Source organism: Lingula anatina, chromosome 5, assembly GCF_051362555.1.
Source record: "Lingula anatina isolate TDL-2025a chromosome 5, LinAna3.0, whole genome shotgun sequence".
Taxonomy (NCBI): domain Eukaryota; kingdom Metazoa; phylum Brachiopoda; class Lingulata; order Lingulida; family Lingulidae; genus Lingula; species Lingula anatina.
The window spans coordinates 4,464,459-4,487,628 of record NC_141771.1 but is presented as its reverse complement, the minus strand read 5'-3'; the positions used below and the strand labels follow the sequence as shown (position 1 = coordinate 4,487,628).

General features: G+C 37.5%; 1 protein-coding gene across 1 annotated transcript; it reads left to right on the top strand.

The window, feature by feature from the left end:
* The first annotated feature begins 3,809 nt into the window (after nucleotides 1–3,809).
* Nucleotides 3,810–7,572, top strand: LOC106156841 (cyclin-dependent kinase 5 activator 1). Its single transcript, XM_013532267.2, has one exon. It carries the CDS (start codon nucleotides 4,711–4,713, stop codon nucleotides 5,593–5,595), a length of 885 nt encoding a protein of 294 aa, XP_013387721.1. The 5' UTR covers nucleotides 3,810–4,710; the 3' UTR covers nucleotides 5,596–7,572.
* The last annotated feature ends 15,598 nt before the right edge of the window (nucleotides 7,573–23,170 follow it).

Sequence of the window (23,170 nt, the reverse complement as noted above, 5' to 3'; positions counted from 1 at the left end):
TAAGATCTAGGCCTGATGGATGAGACTTTTTTCGGATAATCAAAATGAACTTCTGAATCATACAAAAATAAAAAAATGAGCCATCCTGTTCTCATGTAAGAAAACATGATTCTGTAAACCACAAAATATGACGCAAACCGAAATTATAAAAAAAAAAAAAAAAAAAGGAGTGGCTTCGAGCAAGACTCATGGTCACCCTTCCCATTGACCTCAAATGCGTGCCAATTGCCCAGATATCAATATCTCACCATGGCATAGGTACAGAATATTGGCTCAATGATCTCACCAATCTAAACCGACCCGACTGGGTCTCCTTCAATTATTTTACTTTAAAAAGACCATTCAGATTCAATTCGCACAAACAAAATGACATTTAACAGTATGTCAGATATAACAGATGTGATTGACATTCCTATAGGACAAACCTCCAAATTTTTAATTCAAATGCCCCGACTACCAAAATGCATTCAAAATAAAAAAGGGATACATGAATATATATATATATATCCGGAATCGTTTTCACATCAGTTTTAAGAACGAACGCACTTAACTCCGGCTCGTGTATAAATGAGCCTTAATGTTTGTCGCTATTTTAATTCAGAAAAAAATGTAAACATGTGGAGGGGAGGGGTAGTCAAGTTCAGATACATAACTTTTATAAAAATTAATAATTATGCTGCAATACATAAGCAATTTTTGTATTTTACTTGCGTTGAAAAGTGAAAGGATCACACCCCTAATAGCAAGTAATAAGTACATGTAGTCAAATAAGTGAAGAAAAAATATCGAGTCATATTGAGTGCGAGTTTAATTTCTTAAAGAGTCAACAAGTGTAAAATTGTTTTCGGGTTAGGAAAATATATAAAATATCAAAGCCACATATATTTCATTTGTTTGGTTAATTTCACAATCAAATTGTAAGTTTTTGTCACTAACTGTATTTGGGATAAGATCCAAGAGTGAATAATTTAAATATTTAAATTTTAATTTAATTTTTTGTAAATATTTTTTAAATTGAAAGTTATGCTCGTAGAGATAGTGGAATAAAACAGCAGAATGGAAAATTCCGATAATCACGCCAAAGGCAATGTTAGGAAACTAGTAAACTCGTGATCGGTAGGGATAATTAAAATATGTACTCTTAAATTTGTATGAAAAGTCAACGCTTGAAAGCTCCAACTCGTCGTCGTCACTATACTGTTTAAATAAAAAATGCTCTCTATCTATCTATCTATCTATCGATCTATCTATCTATATATATGCATGCGGTGTAATTACGAGACACAACGAAAATATAATTGCATGTCCAAAGAAGCCTTTTGCAATTGAACTAAGTTAATCAGTGATAACTTTAGGAGATAAGTCTCATTGTGGTTAACAGTGACCTTTCATTTCGCAACGATGGTATATGCTACGTTATATATATATATATATATATATATATATATATATATATATATATATATACGGCTATTTTGTCAATAAATGCGGCGTCGGTTCTACTCCAAGATAACCTTATAATGATGCCATCTCAGCACTTGAGGTGTAGTCGTAAGGAATTGATCCGATGGAAAATCAATGCAGTGCACGTCATAAGGGGGACCTGGGAAGCCAGAGAAATGTTAGGCTTATCAGCTGCATGCTACCTGTAGAAACCGCTCTGTGTGTTATATGTGTTCGGTTTGAATCATGATATACCTGTGTAAACGTTGAATGCCGTTAATTAAAAAAAGTGGTTTTAAGAATTGCTTCTTGCACAAAATTGTCGACTAGTTTGCATCAATTTAAATTCAAAAATGAAATAAGAAATGCATTCACCATTTAAATCACCGATACGCACATTTGAAATGAAAAGTGCCTCTTCATGCATTTCGTGCGAAAACTGTTAATCCGAAAGCATGGGACGATTTTGTATAATTTTGATGTTAACTGCAAGGGAAACTTGATCCTGTGCAATGTACTGGTACACGTATATACATATATAGAGCACCCAATGATCACTCCTATAAATGCACTTTACGAATATGTGTTTTTGAAAATATTGCCACCTATCTCCCTTACTGATCTATAAATGTTAAAACTACCGGGCTGGTGCTGTTTACGCAATCTGAAAAGCGTTATTAGTTTATGGCCAATAGCAAGTAGGCCTACCCCACAGATATGGTGATTTCTCTCTGGCCACAGGGGGCACTAGTAGTCTGTTACACAATTATTGCATACTTTAATTCTTTAGAGACCCCGATATCAGAGGGTAAATGGTCATTGCATGAAGTGAATCTTACATTTTAAGTGAATCATAGAAGGGTATAGGCTGAGATATTCCCACTACAATCTGTATGTAATATAAAACGTGCTAAGCAGTCTTAATACGTCCTAGTAAAGTCCTATTAATTACGTCCCTGGTAGATAAGGGGATTTTCAGGCAGCTGGTGCATGTGGTAACTCAAATCCAACATAACCACAGCGCTTGCGTCCCTAGATATCATAATTGACCTCAAGATTTCCAAGTTGCTCTACCCGAGGTAATTGCATCGGTTTTTGTGTCCAAAATAAACGCAATCCTTCTTTATCGTACTTTATGCAGGCAATGATATATGGCATTGTTGATGTTGTCGCAAACCCTTGGGACTGCAAAGCATCAAATACGAGCGCAGCGAAACCGGCAACAAATCTCGCGAGACCGATACTTCAACCAGAAACCAACCGTGTGCACAGATTCCTAGGAAAAATATATACGTAGTCATGATTAGGCAATCCGTGTGTATGTTTGTCTGGATTGTTGCCAATGGGAGACGATTGACGACTACGTGTAATGTCACGATGCTGCACACAGACAATAGATGAATGAGTAAAATAAATTAGGATAAAATGAATGAACTAAAAGACGACATAAGTACATGATATACATGTACTAAGCAGGGATGTAAAAGACTGAACATGTAAAGTGTGTGTAAACAAACAAAACAAAATATTTAAAACTCCTGGAAAACGTCAAATAGTTTTTTTCTAATTATTTCTATTTCTGAAATCCATTAATCGAGTACTTGTGCCTTACCCTGAAATGATAAACTCCCTCCAATTAAGCCTAACTATTCTGCCTTCCAATCTTAATTGGTTTCTAAAAGCAAAAGAGACACATAATAAACCAAATGGTTTTATGTAAATGTATATGCATACCGTAATATACGTAGAGTTTAATCTTTGGGACAAGGTAACAGTGAGAGATTGGATAAACCAGATAATTATTTCCACTGTTTCAGAGCAAGCCGGTTTCTAAGGCACAGGCCCCATGCTCTCAAGTGCGACAGAAATGGTAGTCCAAGGAATGGAAGTCCAGTGCCTTATATGGTTAGTACAGGTTGAGGTTGGTCACGAGTACGGGGGTCAGTATGTCACCTGGCTGTACAAAGCAACGGGGAACAGACAGCGGCTACTATATTACAGACCATTCCCGTCAAGCCGGCTATTGAGACAACTTTCATAAGTTTACAGCTAAATTTTTCATAGACACCATCTTAAATTACATCTCCAATACTGGTTTTACCCTGGTGCTTATATTCTGACCGCCTGATAACATCAGTGTTTTCATTGGATAATATCGATTTTCAGCAAGTCACATCACTATGGCAAATAAGTCGATTCCGTTTTGTCTCTTTATTATAATGAACCCATTCAACTATCCACGAGTAGGTGCCTGCGCATTTACCAAGGGCCATGGGGTATGGACAGTTAACGCGTTAGGCTTGTTCTTCATGTTTGGGTCAATAATGATATAAAAGGCGTTCAATAAATGTGACAAATAATACGCATATTCATGCATTCTGATACTACCGCCACTGTAGCGCTGGCATAGTAGTATTGATGTCTTAAGACCTTATATGAAAACATCGATTTTTCCTCTCTTCTGACTCAAGCTATTGGCATAAAATTGTATACATTGGAGAACGCAGAGTGCAGCTGCGGCATTAAATCGAATTAATCAGTCAGAATAAGACGAGATAATACAAGTTCTGCTCAGAGAGATGACTCATCAGGAATTAGTCCTCGCAGTGGTCGTCTGCCGTTGATTCCAGGCAGACGATCGACAAGAATCGACCGCGACGCGCCGCCATTTTGTGAACATTCTTTTTCTCGGAAATTTCAAGGGGAAAGGCGGGGAGCTTCCAGAAGACCTAAGGACAGGAAAGGTTTCTGAGAAAAGGAAAACTCTCGCAGCGTTTCTGTTAGATAGAGACCAAGATGGCGAAGAGAACTACAACACTGAATTTGGGTTGTTAACGACGTATTTGACAAAACATTTTATAAACATCAAATTTTTCGACAAGGTAGGTTTCGGTTACCTGAACTATATTTAAAAAACATTCTTCGAAAACTCTTTGGCGGTTCCATATTTATTGAATGGCATCTGATTAACGCGTGCCTACGTAACCTGACGTCCGTTTCCACAGTGCTAATTAACCTGCTAATTCCGGCACTGTTAAAACGACAGTATCAGCTTTAGAGCCACAGTAACAACGGAAAAATCAAACATAAAACAAGCAAGCAAGCCTTTTCAAGCATCCCTAGAAACGCCATACCAGAGGCTGCATTGGGACTATAAATTGTTGACATATTTAAAACGTCCTCAGAGACCAAAGGGTGTTCACGCCAAGCACGCCTGCAAAGAGGTCGACTCCAAAAGTTGTATTTACTATCGACACTAAAGTCAACATGGGTACTGTGCTTTCATTCTCCCCGCGACCTCGACGTCCTTTGTATGAAGACATTAACTTGAATAATTTCAACTACGAAGTCCTCAACAACAACAAACCTGCTCCACCGAAAGGCGAGAAGGTGGAGAAAAATAACTTTAAAAGACACTCCATCTTCCTGAGTAGCCTTAGCTGGAAGAAATTCAGCGTGACCGGTAAGAAAAAAGAGAAGAACTTCTTCAAGTTGACCAACAAAATTTCCGGAAAAGTTGACAATAACTTGAACAACGTTGAAAACGTCAATCACAACTGCGTACCCAAATCTATATCCTGTTACAATTTGAAGAGTTTCAAAGATGAGAACTTAGCGAAAAGCAACAACAACAATGTATCGAAGCTACGACCGGTCGTGGCAGCGGCCAGTCCAAAAAAGACTGTCATCCAAGCGTCCACGTCGGAGCTACTCAAATGTTTAGGGGAATACCTGGCCCAAAGGTGCTACAGAGTGAAGCGTTTGGAACCTAGCGACGCTGTGATGTGGCTTCGCGGCGTCGACCGGGCGCTGTTGCTGCAAGGATGGCAAGACATCGGTTTCATCAATCCCGCCAACGTCGTCTTCGTCTTCATGCTGGTGCGCGAGCTCGTCACGAGCGACATGACGTCAGAGCACGAGCTTCAAGCAGTGACACTGACTTGTCTGTATTTGTCCTATTCTTACATGGGCAACGAAATCAGCTACCCGCTCAAACCTTTCCTGATTGAGGACAATCGTGATCGATTCTGGGACAGATGCTTACTCGTGGTAAACAAACTCAGCTCAAACATGCTACGAATCAACAGCGATCCTGGATATTTTACCGAAATTTTCACCGAACTCAAAGGCTATTCGCCCCTGAAGCAATGAAGATTGACCTAGAAACCCGTTACTGTCTATCTACCTAGGTAATGTAATTAAACCAGAAGCAGAGTCATAAGACACATTGATATTGCCTAGATTTGAGTGTGCTTGTTACTGTGAAAAAAAAAAAAAAAATGGTACAGAATCCAAATGGTACAGCACCGCTATTATTAAGACCCACACGCGCGTTTCGCAACACTTTTTGTGTCGATATTGTTTTAGTGCGCGTGTACTTTTATAAATCGAAATTGTAACAGTAGTTTATGTTAGTATTGTAAGCGGAATACGCGCATTTTCGTTTTACTTTAAAATCGCATTTCACAGGAGTGGTACATCTGACCGTAGTTAAAATGAAATCCACTCTATGACCTCATCCTTTTAAAGAGTCACTTGGGATTCTATAAAAAATAAGACATGGGACATAATGGACCTACTCCCTACCAGAGTTCCTGGCTGAAGGACTCCCGACCAACCGGTATTGTAATGGGTAGAGGGGCGTCTGGTCCCTCCAGTGTGTGAAAGTCCCGTCCGCAGATGAAACCCGTAATTAATAAGGTCGCCGCATGCAAGCTCGGAATTTAACGTCGCGCAGGGTTCTTATGGCGTGGGCTGTACCGTATGTTTTAACTAGTGTATCTACGATAAAAACGATATTCTGTGCCTCTAACGGAACACAGTGCAAGAGCCACAAAAATATTATAAGGCATAAGGCAGATGTTGCTCCTGGTATGTTAGTATAAATGATAAATATATCGTGGAATCTACTTGAATTAGTTGCTTTAAGGGGATTTGTAGAGGCCCTTACTGAAAAAGTTCTTGAAGGCTGAAGCTGTAATGCATAATGGTTTTCCCATGGGGTTAGTTGTAATCAGGCAAAGATAGCAAAAACAAAACAGATGCTTGAATCTTTCTCCATATATTTCTGTTTTTGATATTTATATAGGGCTCTTACGAAGTTGTTTTATTGTTACGTAGTTGTTATATGATTTTCTGTTTGTTTTTCCTTTTCTTAAATATTTATTATTATAATGATTTTTAAGGGGGGGGGGGAAGCTTTTCGTATCATATAAAGAGAACGTCCACTATAAGCGTTAGCGTTTTAGGCCTGTATTCGAAACGAAGAGAGAATGATACCGCAAGCAGCACATTTTTTTTTTGCTCGCCATAGACATATTGATGCTCAGACTAATGGTTGTTAAGCTCTTCATAATTCTCTCTCGATCTACATGGGAGGTATTGATTTATGCTAATTTACACTGTGTCTACTTAATATACCGATGATAGTATTGGCGTTCCTCTTAACGGGGAAGGTTTTTTTGTGTGGTTGCAACGTGTCTGCTGTAGGAAATTAAATGCTCATATTAAGTCTGTGTTCCGCGGCCATCGATCGGTGAAAGTATTGTAGATTTTCAATGGAAGAGATAGTGTTCATACACATTATTAACACAAAGCAGTATCCAAGGTGACTTCCTGTGTTAAGGTTTTGATTAATTGGTTCTATTGATGTTTTATATATAATGTAACACTCGGCTAAATACTTATGATATATATCTTCCCCAACCACGTCGTCTCAAATTAGTGACAAATTTTCTCACTTTTATTATCTGGCAATGTCAGAATATAATGCTTCATCCTGGTATGATGGTTCATTTTCTACAGATAATTTGCTGACCTCTCAAGCCTTAGGAGTGTGTACGTAACGAAATAGGAAAGTAATTACAAACTATACTTTTTATCTTGTATGAATAGCGTATTTGATATTACTTGTTATATCTGTCGTATTGTCTGAATTAAGAACTTTCTTCCACAGAGTTCTAAATAGCAAGTGGAGGTATTCCATATCCATTTGCCCAGGTCTAGCCCGATATTGTAACAGTCATCGTTAAACTATATGTTTCATTTACAGAGAACTGTAAAGAAAAAACATCTATTTCTATGTATTGTATTGGGTAAATCGTTATAAAAAATGTTTAAAAAAAGAGACGAATGCTGTTGTTTACTACATTGATTTGCCTTCTTTGAAACAACAACAACAACAACAACAACAATAATAATAATAATAATAATAATAATAATAATAATAATAATAACACTAATTCTATAACGCCCTTAACAATGTTCAATGCATTAATACATTTGTATCAATATTAACCCATCATTTTGCTTTTTGTATCTTATAACGGCAATACTCGATCGGAAAATTGTTTTTATTTATAAGGATAAAATAACAACATGGTATATATAGACGATTTTCATTGTGGTGCACATTGATATGTACAGGTAATGCCCCTCCTAAATTTTGACCCACTTACGTCACTCTAGCCCTGCCCAGTATGTATCTAATAGCAGCACATATTTAGGCCTATACCGACACTCGTTTTTTCCGAGGGGTCTATACTTGCATTTTAGTATACTACAGGTATATATCAAAGACCTAGCAGATTAATACAGCTAACTATCCAACGTGACTTTGTCTGTCACGGGTATATCTATTTGGTAAAATAAATTATGGTAAGATAAGATATTCTGTATTATGCCACCGCTGATATGATTCCTGATGGGACTGTAGCTTCAGACTCTTCCGCTAGGGGCGCTACAGGAGGGGCACGTCGAAAAGAGCGTGCACAGCGAGATAAAATGGATCTCAAGGACATCCGTAACACCAGTTACCTCCGCACTTCAAATTTTAGTAATATAAGGAAGCCGCTCAGCATAAATAGGGCTTTTATCGATTGAAAAGAAGTATGTGTAATAATGGAAAACGTGTCAGTGTAGTGTTAAATGCATTGGGATCGTTGTAGAGACTCGATGGGAAGCCTGATCCTTATTCGTGTTTACAATTCTAGGCGATCTTTAAAATTAGTCATATTTACGGACAGCAGTCGGTAGACTAATTTCTATGGCTGCATTTCATTAGCAGGCTGCATGGCAAAAGAAATCACCCTAGTAATAATAATCATAAAGAAGTACAAAGTACCAAACCGGTAACGGTACCGTTAAGACAACATTACGTTATTCCAGAGAGAAGGATCAACTTAAACGATTTCAAGACCTGTCCCCGCTCTCACAGCATTATTTAACAGCTCCCTCCATCCCCCCCCCCCCCCCCCATGGAATTTATTGAATATCTTGGGGCACTTTAGTAAACGGGATTAAAATTAAGTCTTTGTTACTTACGTGTAAATAGAACCAAGAAGATTGATTTTATGACCGATAAATCTGCTAGGTGAAAAACTCGAGTTTTAACAGAGAGGTGCTTCTTTTTACTTCGCAGAGTTCACCGTCGCGCATCAAACGTGTTTCAGGACGTCCCTAAAAGTAATTAACTTAATCACGCAGATAAATTAGTTTATCAAAAAAATGCCGGTATAAACTGCCACACATATTCTGAGAACAGGATTAACGAGATGTTTTTTTCTCTCGTAGTTAACAAATTGCAATATTTCTTCAATATTTTAAGTGGATCATGGTGTTTTGTAATGCATGGCAACATGGCTTGTTAAATAGACGAACTTCGCTGAATTCAATAACAATCTTTCGGACGTGTCCAATTATATTTATTTTTCAGCTATGTAAATACCTGAAGAGAAGGTAAAAATAAAATGCCTGTTTTTTTCAACAGCGGCAATTTTCGCTGAAAATAATTTGTCGACTAACAAACAATTTAGGGAAACAAGAATTTGAATTTGAACGAAAAATAACGAAACGGAAAACTTAAGTACGGAAATATAGTTCTATTCTTATATAAATTGCTTCTTTTATGACACGAAGACGAGTTTCTTTTGTAGTTTCACTGCGAATTAAACCAGACTTCAGTTCAAAGCTCAAAGCTTGGTTCCAGCATGGTATCTATACATAGATCTCGGTCGTTGAACTTTCAGCCGTGTATTCACCTTTCAATGTCCTTTCGAGCTTTTACCACAGCAATATAGCTGCCCCCGGTGGGTTGTGAGGAATTATTACATTGTAATTACGCTACAGGAGATTTTACCCTCTTTCACAAGCTCTCAACATGTTCGCTATCTACTGTCTGGCGGCGCCGTGCCGAGCGTAGGGCGGGGGGGGGGGGGGGGTGCTCATTCTTTTACGTTATAGCTAAGCTATTACTTTGTCTATCTCTGAAAACACACTGGTGGAGCTGTAGCGCGAAATTATAACGCCCGGTGAGAAAATGTCTAAAGTCTACTTTCAGCTTTTTTAATCGAAAATTGACTTCATGTACCATGAACTGTCACCCGTCTGCGCTGGTATCCAGAACCCTCCTCCCGGAGAAAGGGATAAAGACGGCATGCTGTAATAACAACCTTATTTTATTATGCTGTTGTTATTTTTTGAGGACTGCAAATGTCCTAGATGAAATGCCATCAAGATAAAGCTCTTAATTTTCAGTTTGCAGACTGTGGGCATTTACTGTGGCGTACTTGGCGCATTTTCGAATTGAAAAGAATTGATTATTGGGTAGGACATGGGAATTTCATAGTATTTTAATACTACTTTTCATAGTTTTTAAAAATAGTCAAGTTCTGAATGTGAAAAACCAGCAGTTTGTACCAGCTTAAGCCTCGGTCACAACCGGGCGCACGGGATCTAACGGGCTGTTTGCGTCCAAATTTTGCGCAGAATCTCACGTCCCACGCAAGTCCTTCTTACACAATTTCCAGTTCGCAGACACCCCGTAAGCACGTACGGAGGATGTTGGACATGTCCAAAAGATTCTATGAATAGCCTGCGAACAGCGAGGCCGCAAGCGCAACTTGTTACCCTCGCACGGAGTTAGCAAGAGACACGCGCGATGCGCACGACGCACGTCGCAAGCAATGAAGGAGCAAGTGTCATTTGCGTGTTGAGTAAGGCGCACGCCCTCACAACTAACGAACAAAGTCGAGAGCACACAGGGAATGCATCGCACGTGCGTCACCCCCACGTCTGGTGTATAAAAGGCGTGCTCACGACGCACGCTCGTGTCTTTACAATGAACGTCGACTGTGTAACGTGTACAACAATTTTCAAAATTTTCAAATTTTTGCTCAATTTAGTTTCTAATATGCCTCCAAAAGGCAAGAGAAAAAAGCTTACATAGTAGAAAAAAGGGAAGAAGAAGAAGAAAGAAGAGGAGAACAGGAAGCAAAACTGACGTACGCCGTCACTACGTCAACACAAACGTGTGAGTCAAGTGTGAAGCAAAACTGACCCAAAAGGGCACTACTTTCGTCTTGTGTTGCATTCCCTTCGTAAGTGGTGAGTGTGTGCCACGTACACAGGAAGCAAGACAAACTCAAGAAATGAGTACAATTTCCACAGCCATCGCTCCTTGCAATTAGCGTCCCTGCTTGAAAGGACATCTCGTGGCCCTTGCGACTCGCAAGGCAGACTTTCCTCTACCTCTACGACCTCCACGGCCTCCTCAACACCCAAAAATCGCAGGGGACGTACGATCCTGAAATTCGTGCGTCCGGTTGTGACCGAGGCTTAAACTTAAATAAAATTTGATAATTCAAAGTTATAAAAATGAAACTATAATTTAACATCGTTCTTGATGTCATTGCAAATTGATTTATGTTTTTTTTTTTTTTTTTTTTTTTTGAGTACCTGCTTAAAAAACATCTTAGTCTTTAATAACTATAGATATAGCTTGAAAAGGAAAGCTGTTGCTATGGTAATTCTCTTTGCGTGTTAGCCAGGGAAACATCCAATCACTAAATAAGTATGATATCTCCTTTAACAATGATATCTTTATTAATCACAGCAGACAGACGGAGAAATTCAACTTTGACAAATAAGCTGTCACATTATTTGCCTCATTCTCTCTCTCTCACAAATTAAGACTCAAAAAAAAAAAAAAAATCGATTAACTGAATGTGGGGCAAGCTTGGGATATGGGAGATATGTTTCGTAATAACAGAATATCCTCCTGAGTTGCCTTGGTTACCTTGGCAACCTGATATAACCTTGAGCGCGCTGTCAAAGGAAAAGGGCGCTTCCGTGAGATTGACAGAGGTGCCCGCCCTGCCTGTTACGGGGTAAAAAAAGTGAATGTCGGGTTGTAAAGCTCTCCTAAGTGCAAGACAAATCAAAAAAGTTGCTTATGATAACTAGGAGGCAATTTTCTGTAAAAAATGGTCAGTAGTATTATTAATTTATTAATTAATCAATTAATCAATTTATTGTATTTTAACAATAGGTTTAACTGATACAGAACATGTAGCTAAATTTTATGGTCGGTCGGTCTGTTTTCGCTTTTATTTACACTTTTACTGGGAAGAAATATCATCTCTACAGTGTGGGCGACAAGAATTTATAAAACCACCAGCATTATGTTTTTTCCTGGGTTACAAATTTCTTTATTAACCAAATCAAACTGATATGCAAAAAATCCTGATTTACTCAAAATTAGGGTCGTTTGCGCTCTTGCGGCATTTTATAAATTGTGAAGCTCACCCCGAGGATCGGGTTGCTAAGATCAACCTAAGGTCCCATTCAGAATAGGGGACTAACTAGTCCGAGGGTCAAATATAGCCGACCCACTTGAATATTTCCCCACGGAATATCTTTTCAGTGTCAACTAGCGGATTAGACGTGAAGCTTTGTAGTGGGTCGCCATATTTGACCCTCGGACTAGTTAGTCCCCTATGCTGAATCGGGCCTAAGTCTTTGGGTGTTTGCAATGTCAGGGTGTAAAATCACCCCTCATGCCCGGGGCCTCCCTCTCTATCAGCAAGGACAGTTCAAGACCTTGAGGACTAAAGGTATCGCTTATACATTTAATACTTAATATGTCACTCTTATTTACAGTCCACTTAATACATTACAGTACATTGGGAGTCAATTATATTGTCTTTATCGCCATATCTCTGGTTGATTTATTATCGGTCATCGATTGGTTGACCATCGTTCCAATGTGATTATTTTCATTAGATAACTGTGTAGTGACTCGTGAGTCTACGTGAGATGCCAAATTGTCAAGTGTGCGTTAGAAAAGATGCAATTCTTTCATATTAATAAACGATAATACTTTTAGTCAACAACACGCTAGTTTTCTTTTGTATCGATACAGTATCTTCTAAGGTGACCCTTAAAATCAATCCTTAATGTTGGCGGTAGGATTCAATATTAATACTAGGAGAGATAATCGCATTTGCAGAAAGATGATTTATTGAACTGGTCAGATACGGAAACTCATTCATTTATAAATCGAGGCATCCAAATCACATTCCGTCACGCCTGTAAGATTTTCACCGGTTCTTGTACAGTTATTGATATGGGACAATAGTAGATTACATTTTCCATGCGCTGACATCAACTCAGATATACATTTACCATGCAAGGCCATGACTAAGATCACAGACAACACGTGACTATTTGTCACTGAAACAAAGTCAACATTACGTCAATGACTCGATCTTCTTAACGGGAAAAGTTATCAATGTTTCAGATACATAATTTTGTCTAAAATGTATTTCTGTGTGGCATTTGTGGTGCCATTAAATTTAGAATAGAACTATAAGGAAGACTGCTCGGCAATTTTGTTGCTACCGCATGCTCAATAGAGTTGTTAATTACTCTAAGTTTATTACTCTTTTCTAACCTTTTGGTAAGAACTTTTCAATGTAGAATGTCAAATTCAAATTTTTCCACATCGAAATGATCAAATCATTACCGTATTCCCCACGCCGGCTGGTAACTTGATAGCTATCACAAATACGTGGTATTTTTGTGCCATTCCCAATAACAAAGGACACCGTAGGTTCAATGAAGTGAGATTTTGGCTGTATTTCTTCTTTTCGTAATGATAATGAATAAGTAAATTGGTCCTAAAGAAACGAATCATGTTTTCTACCTATTATGCATAACGAACTTCGTGTCGTGAAAAGCCAATCACGCGTTCGTGACCATTTGATTATGATCGTAAAGCAATGTTTCTCAGGTAGAGCAACACTTTTAATGTCGTTAAATAAAAAAAAAAGATGTTCAAAATAATGTTCATCACATCTTATAGATGTTAGGTTTACATTGGACATCTAAGTGATTAGAGAAAGTACTGAGAGATGGAGAGAGCCGGTTTGCGTTTTATTTATTTCCAACCTTCGAGATGGGAAGAGATTTTATGTATTACAAGAAAATTAATATTTTGTTGCATCATAATATGTATACATGATGACAATGTTTTTAACACATACAATACGAAGTTGTTGACGACAAGTGCCATTATATGAAACATCAAAATAACACAGCTACATACAAAACTCGAGTGTACCATTAAAATTGATTTCTTTACAAAAATCTTGTCGAATGTCCATGAATTTAAAATAAGCAAGTTTACATAAGGCAAGATTGTGGGTCATTCTGCTAACGTTACCCATGTTTAAAAAACCAAACCCAATCGCCCAACAACAAAAATGTGCAATAGTATAATCTCTTTATAAGCATCATAACCATTGTATTTCGAAGATGTTGAAAACGAAATGACACGTCTTCGTTACCCTAAGTCTATCAACTAGCCACAAATAAGATGGAATCCACACCGCAAATCACTCTGTAGGTTTTGATGACCCTAAATGAGAGGCCAGACCAACCGATGTAATCAAATGGCAATGCGTGTGTCTTCAAAACAAATCTAAAACTTATTATCCGTTATTGCAGTCAACAGCACTTAGCACCCTTAAGGACGGCAGGAAGATTGAAACGGACAATCTATTATGAAGATATGGTTAATGTCTATACTTAGACAGTGGTAAAGTACGTTTAAGGTTTTAATAATCGTCTGGAAGATAGGCTTACCGTCATTGTTGGGTCAAATAAGAAAATGCATACGTAGATTTTATTGCAACAGGCGCGCACTCATACAGGCACGCCTACTACATTATTTTTGCAGTCAATCTTTTTACAGCAACTAGATGTTCTTTGCGGATGTATAATAATAATAATAATAATAATAATAATAATAAGTAAAAAAATTGTATAAAAAAGAAAACAAGATCTAATTAATTAACAAATAAAGTTTCATTTATCACTCACTATAGAAAAAAATAACTGAGATTTATCAGCAAATATCTGTTTATTTGTTGAAAATATAGCTAATAAAACTATTCGACAATATCCCTTCTCTGCTTCAGTTTATTATAAAATACATATACTAATACACATACCGGGTACACATGCTTATACTAAGCGTTATGCGACCACAAATATTTAAAAGTTGCTACATGTACCACGATACATGTGTTGTCGTGTCATTCACCAATAAATAGATTTAACGATAACAGTTGTAATTAAGTGAAGAAATATCAAAGGGTTGGCCGGGGACAGTGCGGTCAGTGCTCAAATTTTAGTTATCTTATTATGTTTGAAAATAGCACCTGCATTCGAAGCGCAAGGTGCTTCCTTTACGAATTGTTGGTCTATTGCGTTGCGTTTCGAAGGCGGTCAGAAACCAGAATTAATTTTGTGATGAAACAAATAATATCTTGCGTGTCATTTAGAAGAATACACTACCTTACGCTACCTTTAAACTCAATTTCAGCATAACAGACAGCATGTATGTATATAAAATTCACAGAACTAGTTATCTTTCTCACACTCCCACACCTGACTCTATTTTTGCTGAAAAACAAAGATGCGAAGGTCATTAGTAGTTCATTATATCTGTAAACAGCTCTAGGCCTAAAGGTGTTAATGAGTGGCAGCTTCAGTGAAAAGTAAACACGGACGCGCAGAACATTCTCTCTCATTCTCTCTGTCGCTCTTTGCTGTGTGTGGGCGTGTGTAATGGTACATTGTATACTGCTGAAAAGCAAAGACGCGGCTCTAGGCTTAAGGGTGTTTATTAGTGGTAGGTTCAGTAAAAAGTAAACAAGAACGCGCAGACTGAAGTCATCGAGAAAGCTCTCTCTCACTGTGTATGTCTATGTGTGTGTGTGTGTGTGTGCGTGTGCGTGTGCGTGTGTGTACGTGTTTGTGTTTGAAAAGATAATAAAGGAGGAATCATCAGAATAGTGCGTAAAATAAGTTTGTCAAATTCTTTGTCAGATCATTATCTTCCTTTTCATACAACACACCAAGCAATAGAGATCTCCCCATACAACCATCGATTTGGTTCAAACATTGATACCGCTTTGCCTGACTCTTGCAGAAATAGTATTAACAGGACAAAGCTGGGAGTAGACATATTAGACGACTCAATATTCGTTCTCGTTTCACATCCTTCTTTCAGGAATAAGATCTATTTAACCAAGTGTTCAAGATGAAGCACATTAGGTTTGATGAGGTGTGAAATCAATAACGCATTCTGTTAAATACGAGAAGCAAAGGCGGGTCCGGGATTCGCCCGGTGACGGAATCTTGGATCCTCCAGCCTATATGTAATGACAATAATATGTAAAACTCAAATAAAAAAGGAGATAGTATGAATACAAGCTATTGGTCACAACAGGTTTTTCGTTAACGTCGTACTAACTACTACTACATAATGTTACCAATTCCATTTTGATGACCATGAGGGGTTTATTCGCCTTCCTTCACAGTAAAAAATAATTACGATTTACTTTTTTTGCGAGCATTTTATCCTCCGATAATTCAAATCCGTCTCTTAAACGTCCATTTGATTTAAAACCTAACTCATAACATGGTCACCGAACAGGACAATATTTTTGTACGTTTTACGTTTTACAAAACCCTCTGAACTTGAGCAGTATTCCTTTGCAAGATGAAAAGGTATCACTGATATAAACGTCATTTTTTTCACACGATTTACCTGTAGGCGCCTTTCTTGGAAAAAAGCTGAAAGATAATGCATTTGGAAGAATGATGGTACTGATGACCGTATATTCCTATCTTTAATATTTTTTAACGGCGAGTAATGGCAGATGACTACGGTTTCTGGTGGGCTACCATTCCTGTCACGCCGATGTCAAGAAACTGGGTGTCCGTGTAACAGGGAGTCCATTTGATTCATGCAGGCTACGGTAAGTGTGACGTAAACGGGCCAAAAACCAAGGCGGTGCGAACCTATACAAATCAGTGGGAACTTAAATTGTTTGCTCTATTCAAATTCTTTGACTACTCAAAATAATATAGAAAATTCGGCGAGTAAGTAATTCATTTAATTTCAATTTAAGTCTTTCAATGTTTCAAGAATTCCACTATCAGTAACAATCTTTTTAAATCAATAGTTAAAACAAGTTAATTTTAGCACTCAGATATTTCAGCGTCTGTACCTGTCGATTTCGTCTGGGATAGCTCAGCCGACTGCTCACCTTAGGTAGAGGTGACACTCACGTCCTTAGCCTCATGTCCTACAGTGTATATTACTGGGTATTTTTGATATAAATATTGTTAAGATGTATTTGTAAAGTCCATCACATCATTAAAAATCCATTTTTTTTCTTGAATCAAAAATCAAATCATCGTACTGTCCTTTAAAACGTAATCAGAACTATTCTTTTTTTAAGCTCATTGTCTATGGGGGCAGGTCAGAAATAAGCACAAAATCTCATTTATATAAAGTACACTGCTAATACATTTTTAAAGAAAATAACCGAGGCGTTACTGTTCAAAGCATCTGAAAAACAGTTCATTAAAAAGCATTTATTTGTGTGTGTGTGTGTGTGTGTGTGTGTGTGTGTGTGTGTGTGTGTGCGCGCGCGCGCGCGTGTGTGTGTAGGGAGTGCAAGGAAATCTCACTCTCTGGCAATTGTCGATTTTGACAGCCATTTCTCTAATCTACGGGGACTCTTCTGTTTGAAGAAAAATCACACTCTGATTTTTAGTGTTGTCTTGTGGGATCAAAGATGAAAAATACTTTTCATGAACTATCAGCTTGAAATGTTTTAAAATCAATTTGACACTCTGATTCCCTTGTTACCCAAACCATTTGGCAAAATCACCTGCCGGACGCAGGAAAAATAACATGGTTTTATAAGAGTTATCGTATTAGAACTGTCACGCTGATACATCTATGCATGAGAGCGTCAGATTTCCTCATTTGAGCCGCCATTAATAAAGTAAAAGAGAAAAAAGGGAATATATCGATTTTGAATTAACGTATCACAATCGATGACGCGAAAGCTATTCCCCGGGGACCTCTTCACGTGCAGAAAACCTCTCGTTGGTTCTGAGACGCCAAAGAACACAGTGTGGAACAAATAGTATGGTCAAAATGACGCGTTGCTCTGCAAGATAGGAAGGCGCGTGGCTAGTGCGTAATCCACGATACGCAGGCCGCCAGTTCAGACAGGTCCAGCTTGGACCGAAAATCGATCCAAGCTCATATTCATCCATTTACCTTTTAAAAGAAATTTCAGAAGCTATAGAACGTTTGAAAAAACAGCATATCGATTTTGTCTTAGAACATTGCAATCAGTTTCTTACCCACATTGTGGATTTTATTCAAATATCGAAGAAAAAAGAAGAAAGCAGTGTCTGGGCCGAGCTTTACGAAATTAAATCTTCATGGATATCCAGTCAGGTTTTCCCACCTTCTTGATAATTGATACTGAATTTCCACATGAGTACACTCATTGCTAATCGGGAACATACGAATATTTGAAAATGAATAATCTAGTTGGCAAACATCGGAATTGCAACTCGGAGGTTAGATTTGGAACATGTTACGACATCAGTTTAAGTCTTAAAGGAAATGCCCACATGCCTGGTAACGTGCTTCCTTTTAACCTTTTATCTAACACTTTTAATTGAGCTTTCAGACAATCCCAAATCAGAGAAAAAAAATAAATAAACGTTTCCTTCAAAATTTCAGGTAGATCGTGATTCGCGTTTCCTTGTAATTTGACAATCAATTAGTCTCTTTTCTTGACTAGGAAGAACTGGCTATAATTAATAGGAGCACCCACAGAGACTATATATAAATCGTTTGACATACTTTACACCCTATATCATTAAGAGTGAATGATTAAAAAAAACTTACTAAATTAGAAAACTTGATCTAACCGATATAACCATTAAAATAAAAGTTTCTATGTCTTATACGGAAGTGAAATCAAAAGCGTGAAGCCTTAAACGCAAAATGCCTACTTGTTTAAAATAACACAGTGAAAAAATCATAAACAACAAATGAAGATAAATTGTTTTAGCGCTAATGAAGAAGGCACTCTTGTTTAAGTGAGCTGTACTTTTGTAAACGAAATTTAAAGGGCATTGCTCCACGACGTCATTTGAAGCGTTGTAGAAGATCGATGTTATCAAGCAAAGAAACACCATGCCGTAGCGCGTGTGAGATTGGAGTTGAAAACCGCATCTACAGTTAGAACCATGTAAACGAGACATACCTGAATGTCAACACGTGGGCGAAATTGGCAATTATTGCAAAGACAGAGCTCACTTCACCGTCACTTTTTATACATTTTGTTATTGAGATACCACAAAAAGAAAAAAAAAAAAAAAAAAGAAAGAAAGAAAGAAAAAAGAAAAAAAAGGAACTGGAGGCTGCAATTTTGTATCTTTTTGTATCTTTTCAGGTGGAAGTTACTTCAGACGCACACGCAAATACACACACACACAACAAACACAACAGTAACCACAAAACCAACAACGCCAAAGGATCGTTACGTTGGCGAACGAACATTCACGCAAAGTAAGACTTATTTTGATGAAACGAACCACAATGATTTTGCACATTTCTGGGCACGTGGGTTCGGGAAGTTGTTGACAACTTGATATAACTACAATTTTATTTCTCTGTCATTCTGTAGAAACACGCCCATACAATTGAAGAAACTGCGCAATATCAGCAAGTACAATCTGTCTGCACTTTTTTAATTATGTTTTCGCGCTCGCTTGGCAGCTGAAATGTGGTTCACATCAATGTTACGTGTAGTTTACATGAGTAGGTGGACAGGATGTGCCGTCAGCAATACACGCTTACACAAATGAAATTCAGCCGGAAATTTGGTCTTGACCTTTCAATGCGATCAACTGAAGTTCCAGATAAAATCATAGTAGAAACATTGACACATTCCGAAACATTGCTGTTTTCGTTTAAAAACAGGCACAGTATTATACGTGTATATAATTGGAAAACTTCTGATTTATCTTCGGTCAAAGTTGGTCAGATTGTAATTCTTGATGTAAAGTAAAGACAAATGTTCAAGATAAAGTCTTTTTCGTGAAATATGACCCATGCGTTTGCGACCATTGTGCTAAACAACTGGAGTCTGACTATCATCCCTGCTTCAAGGTGCGAATAGGTCGAGCTCCTTAATCATTGCGTAGGCAATGCAAAGATTTTAATCTACAGAAAAAAGGGGCGTTTTACCATTTTTGTAAACGTGTATCACATTATGGCATATCACGCTCCTTTATCTTCGAACAGTTCAACAAAGCAGACATATAACTGCTATGGAGTACCACAACACGCACAAAGAGGAGGGAATCCTCCCCTACACACACTCCCAGTTAAAAAAGAGGTGTCGTATTTTGTCTCTTTCATAACTGTGAATTTTTCATTTTTACTGTATCCTGTCAATATTCAATCAACATTTCAATTAAATATACATTAATACTTTAATTGATATTTCAACTTATTTCCATTCAACGTTTTATCTTTTCATATATACTAGACAGCGTTGATAGGAGTGATGGATGATGAATGTTATAGAAATAGCGAGATGCCCTGTTTCTAAGAATTTCTAATCGATACCCATTTATTTTTCAGTGAAGAAGGCGTGGATTTAGAACAGTGCAAGGAGTCCCCGAGATATAGGTCTGATCACGACACGAAGACATGCGATATATTGATTGATTGATTGTTTCATTGGAAACCGATAAACAGACTTGTGTTTTGCGGGTTACAAATAGTCGTGTGCGTCATCCAACGTCAAATTTGAATTGAATTTTCAGTTTAATCATTTTACATTTCCTCAATACGATACCTTTACATTCGCCGTCATTAGAAATGTCACACAGTACAGTGTAAACATGTTTTTTTTCTTAGAATATTATCAAGGTGCAGATAAAAGGCCACAAAAACAGAAAAACAACATGCCAAAACCAGGTAAACACTGCTACATGTTAATTGCCACGGATGAAAAACAAACCCTTGATAATTAGCAAAATGACGATGTATAATGTGAGGATGCAAAATATGACTGAAAACTAGTAACTTAGTGAGTATATTATAATAAATCTCAGTATTTTAACAAACTATTTCCAGTACAATTAATCCCTTTCATAACATAAACTTACCTGGTACCTAGAGTCTATTTTTCCCTGTTTTATAACTCTCTTAATTACCCTACCATCCTGTATTAATTATGTGACCTTTTTTCATTTTCATTTTCATTTTCATAAGCATTAAAGACAGAAAAGAGTATAGGTATTCCCTCCGATATCAGGAGCTTCTAATATACTAACAGTATACATAATGAAAATATAGTATGCTGTACGATAAATTTGTAACAGACTAGTAGCGGATTCTGATGGCTACAGAAATAGGTGCCAATAGGATTTTATTTATTTATTTATTTATTTATTTATTTATTTATTTATTTATTTATTTACACCATTTTCGGGTAATGTCAACCAAAAATGATTGTGACTTTGAAAGTCTATGAGTGCACAAGACAGCTGACGATAGCATTAGCTAGTGTAAGCCACATTAGAACAAGTCGCTGACAGTGACTTGGTTGAAAGCGAACTCGATCCACGCCTATCGTAATTACCAGGCAAGCCAAAGTACCAGTGATTTCAATATAGCATGCTGCTTGCTGTTCGTTATGCAGTTTGCCCATTATTTTTACGTCAATTGGCAATACGTCTGCCTCGATCCATTACTATGGGTTTATCAGGTTAATGGAGTTGCTTTTCTGAGGACGGAGATTGTAATTGATCGGTTATTTTGTTTTGACCATCACCGTGTCTAACGTGCCGGTGTGACAGGAACGGTAGTCCAAGAAATAAAAGACAGGGGTCCCATATGATTTGTACCGGTCTGTGTTAGCATCAAGTTCAGTTTATAAGGCATATGGCACCTGTGGTAATGTGAAACGGGCGCCAGTTCGAAGCGGACTACCATTCCTGTCACATCGGGAATGGTGCATCATTGCAGTCGGATTTTTCATGGCGAAGCCTCATTCGGCATCTCTCGGTAAATTCCGTGTTTTAATTTTGCGCGTAATGAAATCACCCGAGTTTGTGATATTATTGCGGTAGTTGAGATGAAACATGTGTGTGGTACATGATATGCCACATTTCTGTCTGTCTTGACACGTTTATAGTGGTGCTGTCTATGGTGCACAGCTTTGAAAAAAAATGTACTTAATATATTTAATATTTATGGTATTAATTCAATCAGTGGAAGTCTTTACCTGATAAAATTCACCCAAGCGAAGCTAAAATGTAAAGCTTAAGATAATATTTCACACTAGCAGTCATTTCATTCTTGCGAAGAGTTTAAGACACAGAGCCTGGGAATCTCCATAGAAGTTTTGCAGATCGCGTTATCCAAAGATGAAAGCCCGTAATACTCAGCCCATGGGGTTATATGCTGAAGGCGTTATTTAGTATTGTGTGGGGTGATGGAATAATAAGAAAGGATCCTAACACATTGAGATGTATATAAAACAATATGATACATTCAAAATTATTAATATTGTCCTCATTTTTATTATTAAAAGCATCGTCGTCGTCGTCGTTATTGTTGTTGTTATTGTTGTGATAAAAACATTTCAGCCCACTGAGCATTAAAACCCCCTGTCTTTGAGAAGCTAATAACCCACATAAAAAATGGACAAACAAAACAAAGACACCGTCCAGACGTACTTGTTTTTAATGCAGGGCCTGCGTTCAAGTCTCAGGCTTTACCCAAAAAACAACAACAACAAAAATTCCCAAAAATCTGTAGTCCACATAAATAACGTCATCAGTAATGCGCCAGATGAGCCTTCTCCTTTGTAGCATTCTGTTATAGTCTCTCCACTTGCACTCGTGTAGATTTATCGGATTCATTGAGGCAATGATCACTTTGACGAATAATGATGAAATCATAATCTTTTTGAAGCTTATATGACTTCACGTACTGTAGCAGGATTCGGTAGAGATTTTTCACTGTTGATTACCTTCTATAAAAAATCTGAATAGATCAAACTTAAATACTATGAGACATGTTGGCTAGTTTGTTTTTTTTTCAAAAGAGGTTTAGGAGTTAGGTAATGCGTTATACGATTCATGTCCCACGTTTTAAAATCCCTTACTTGCTTAGATCTTAGAATAGTAGTGAAGCTATGAATGCAGATATTGTTTAATTACTGGCAACGTGTAGAGAACAAAGCACTCCAAAGCATTCCATTAACTGAAAAATCCGTAAAAAAAGAAAGATAAAAATCAATAAGCCACACCAGCCACGTTGCTATGATACATAATAGCACAGCAACAGTAAACAGCGCCCTTAAATTTTGTGCTAGCTGTAGCTAGAGCATTATAAGGGCAAAGGATACAGTGTGAACATTTTTGTTTACGTTTCTGACAAGCTCAGACTTACAGTGTATATAAAAACGTAAATAAAAGAGCTTAAGCATGTTTTTCTTGCTAGAAGATCATTACCCCCATTAAAACTTCGTGTTTAATTCAT

Coding starts and splice junctions, on each gene's coding strand:
- LOC106156841 (XM_013532267.2), top strand. CDS start 4,711: ATGGGTACTGTGCTTTCATTCTCCCCGCGACCTCGACGTCCTTTGTAT.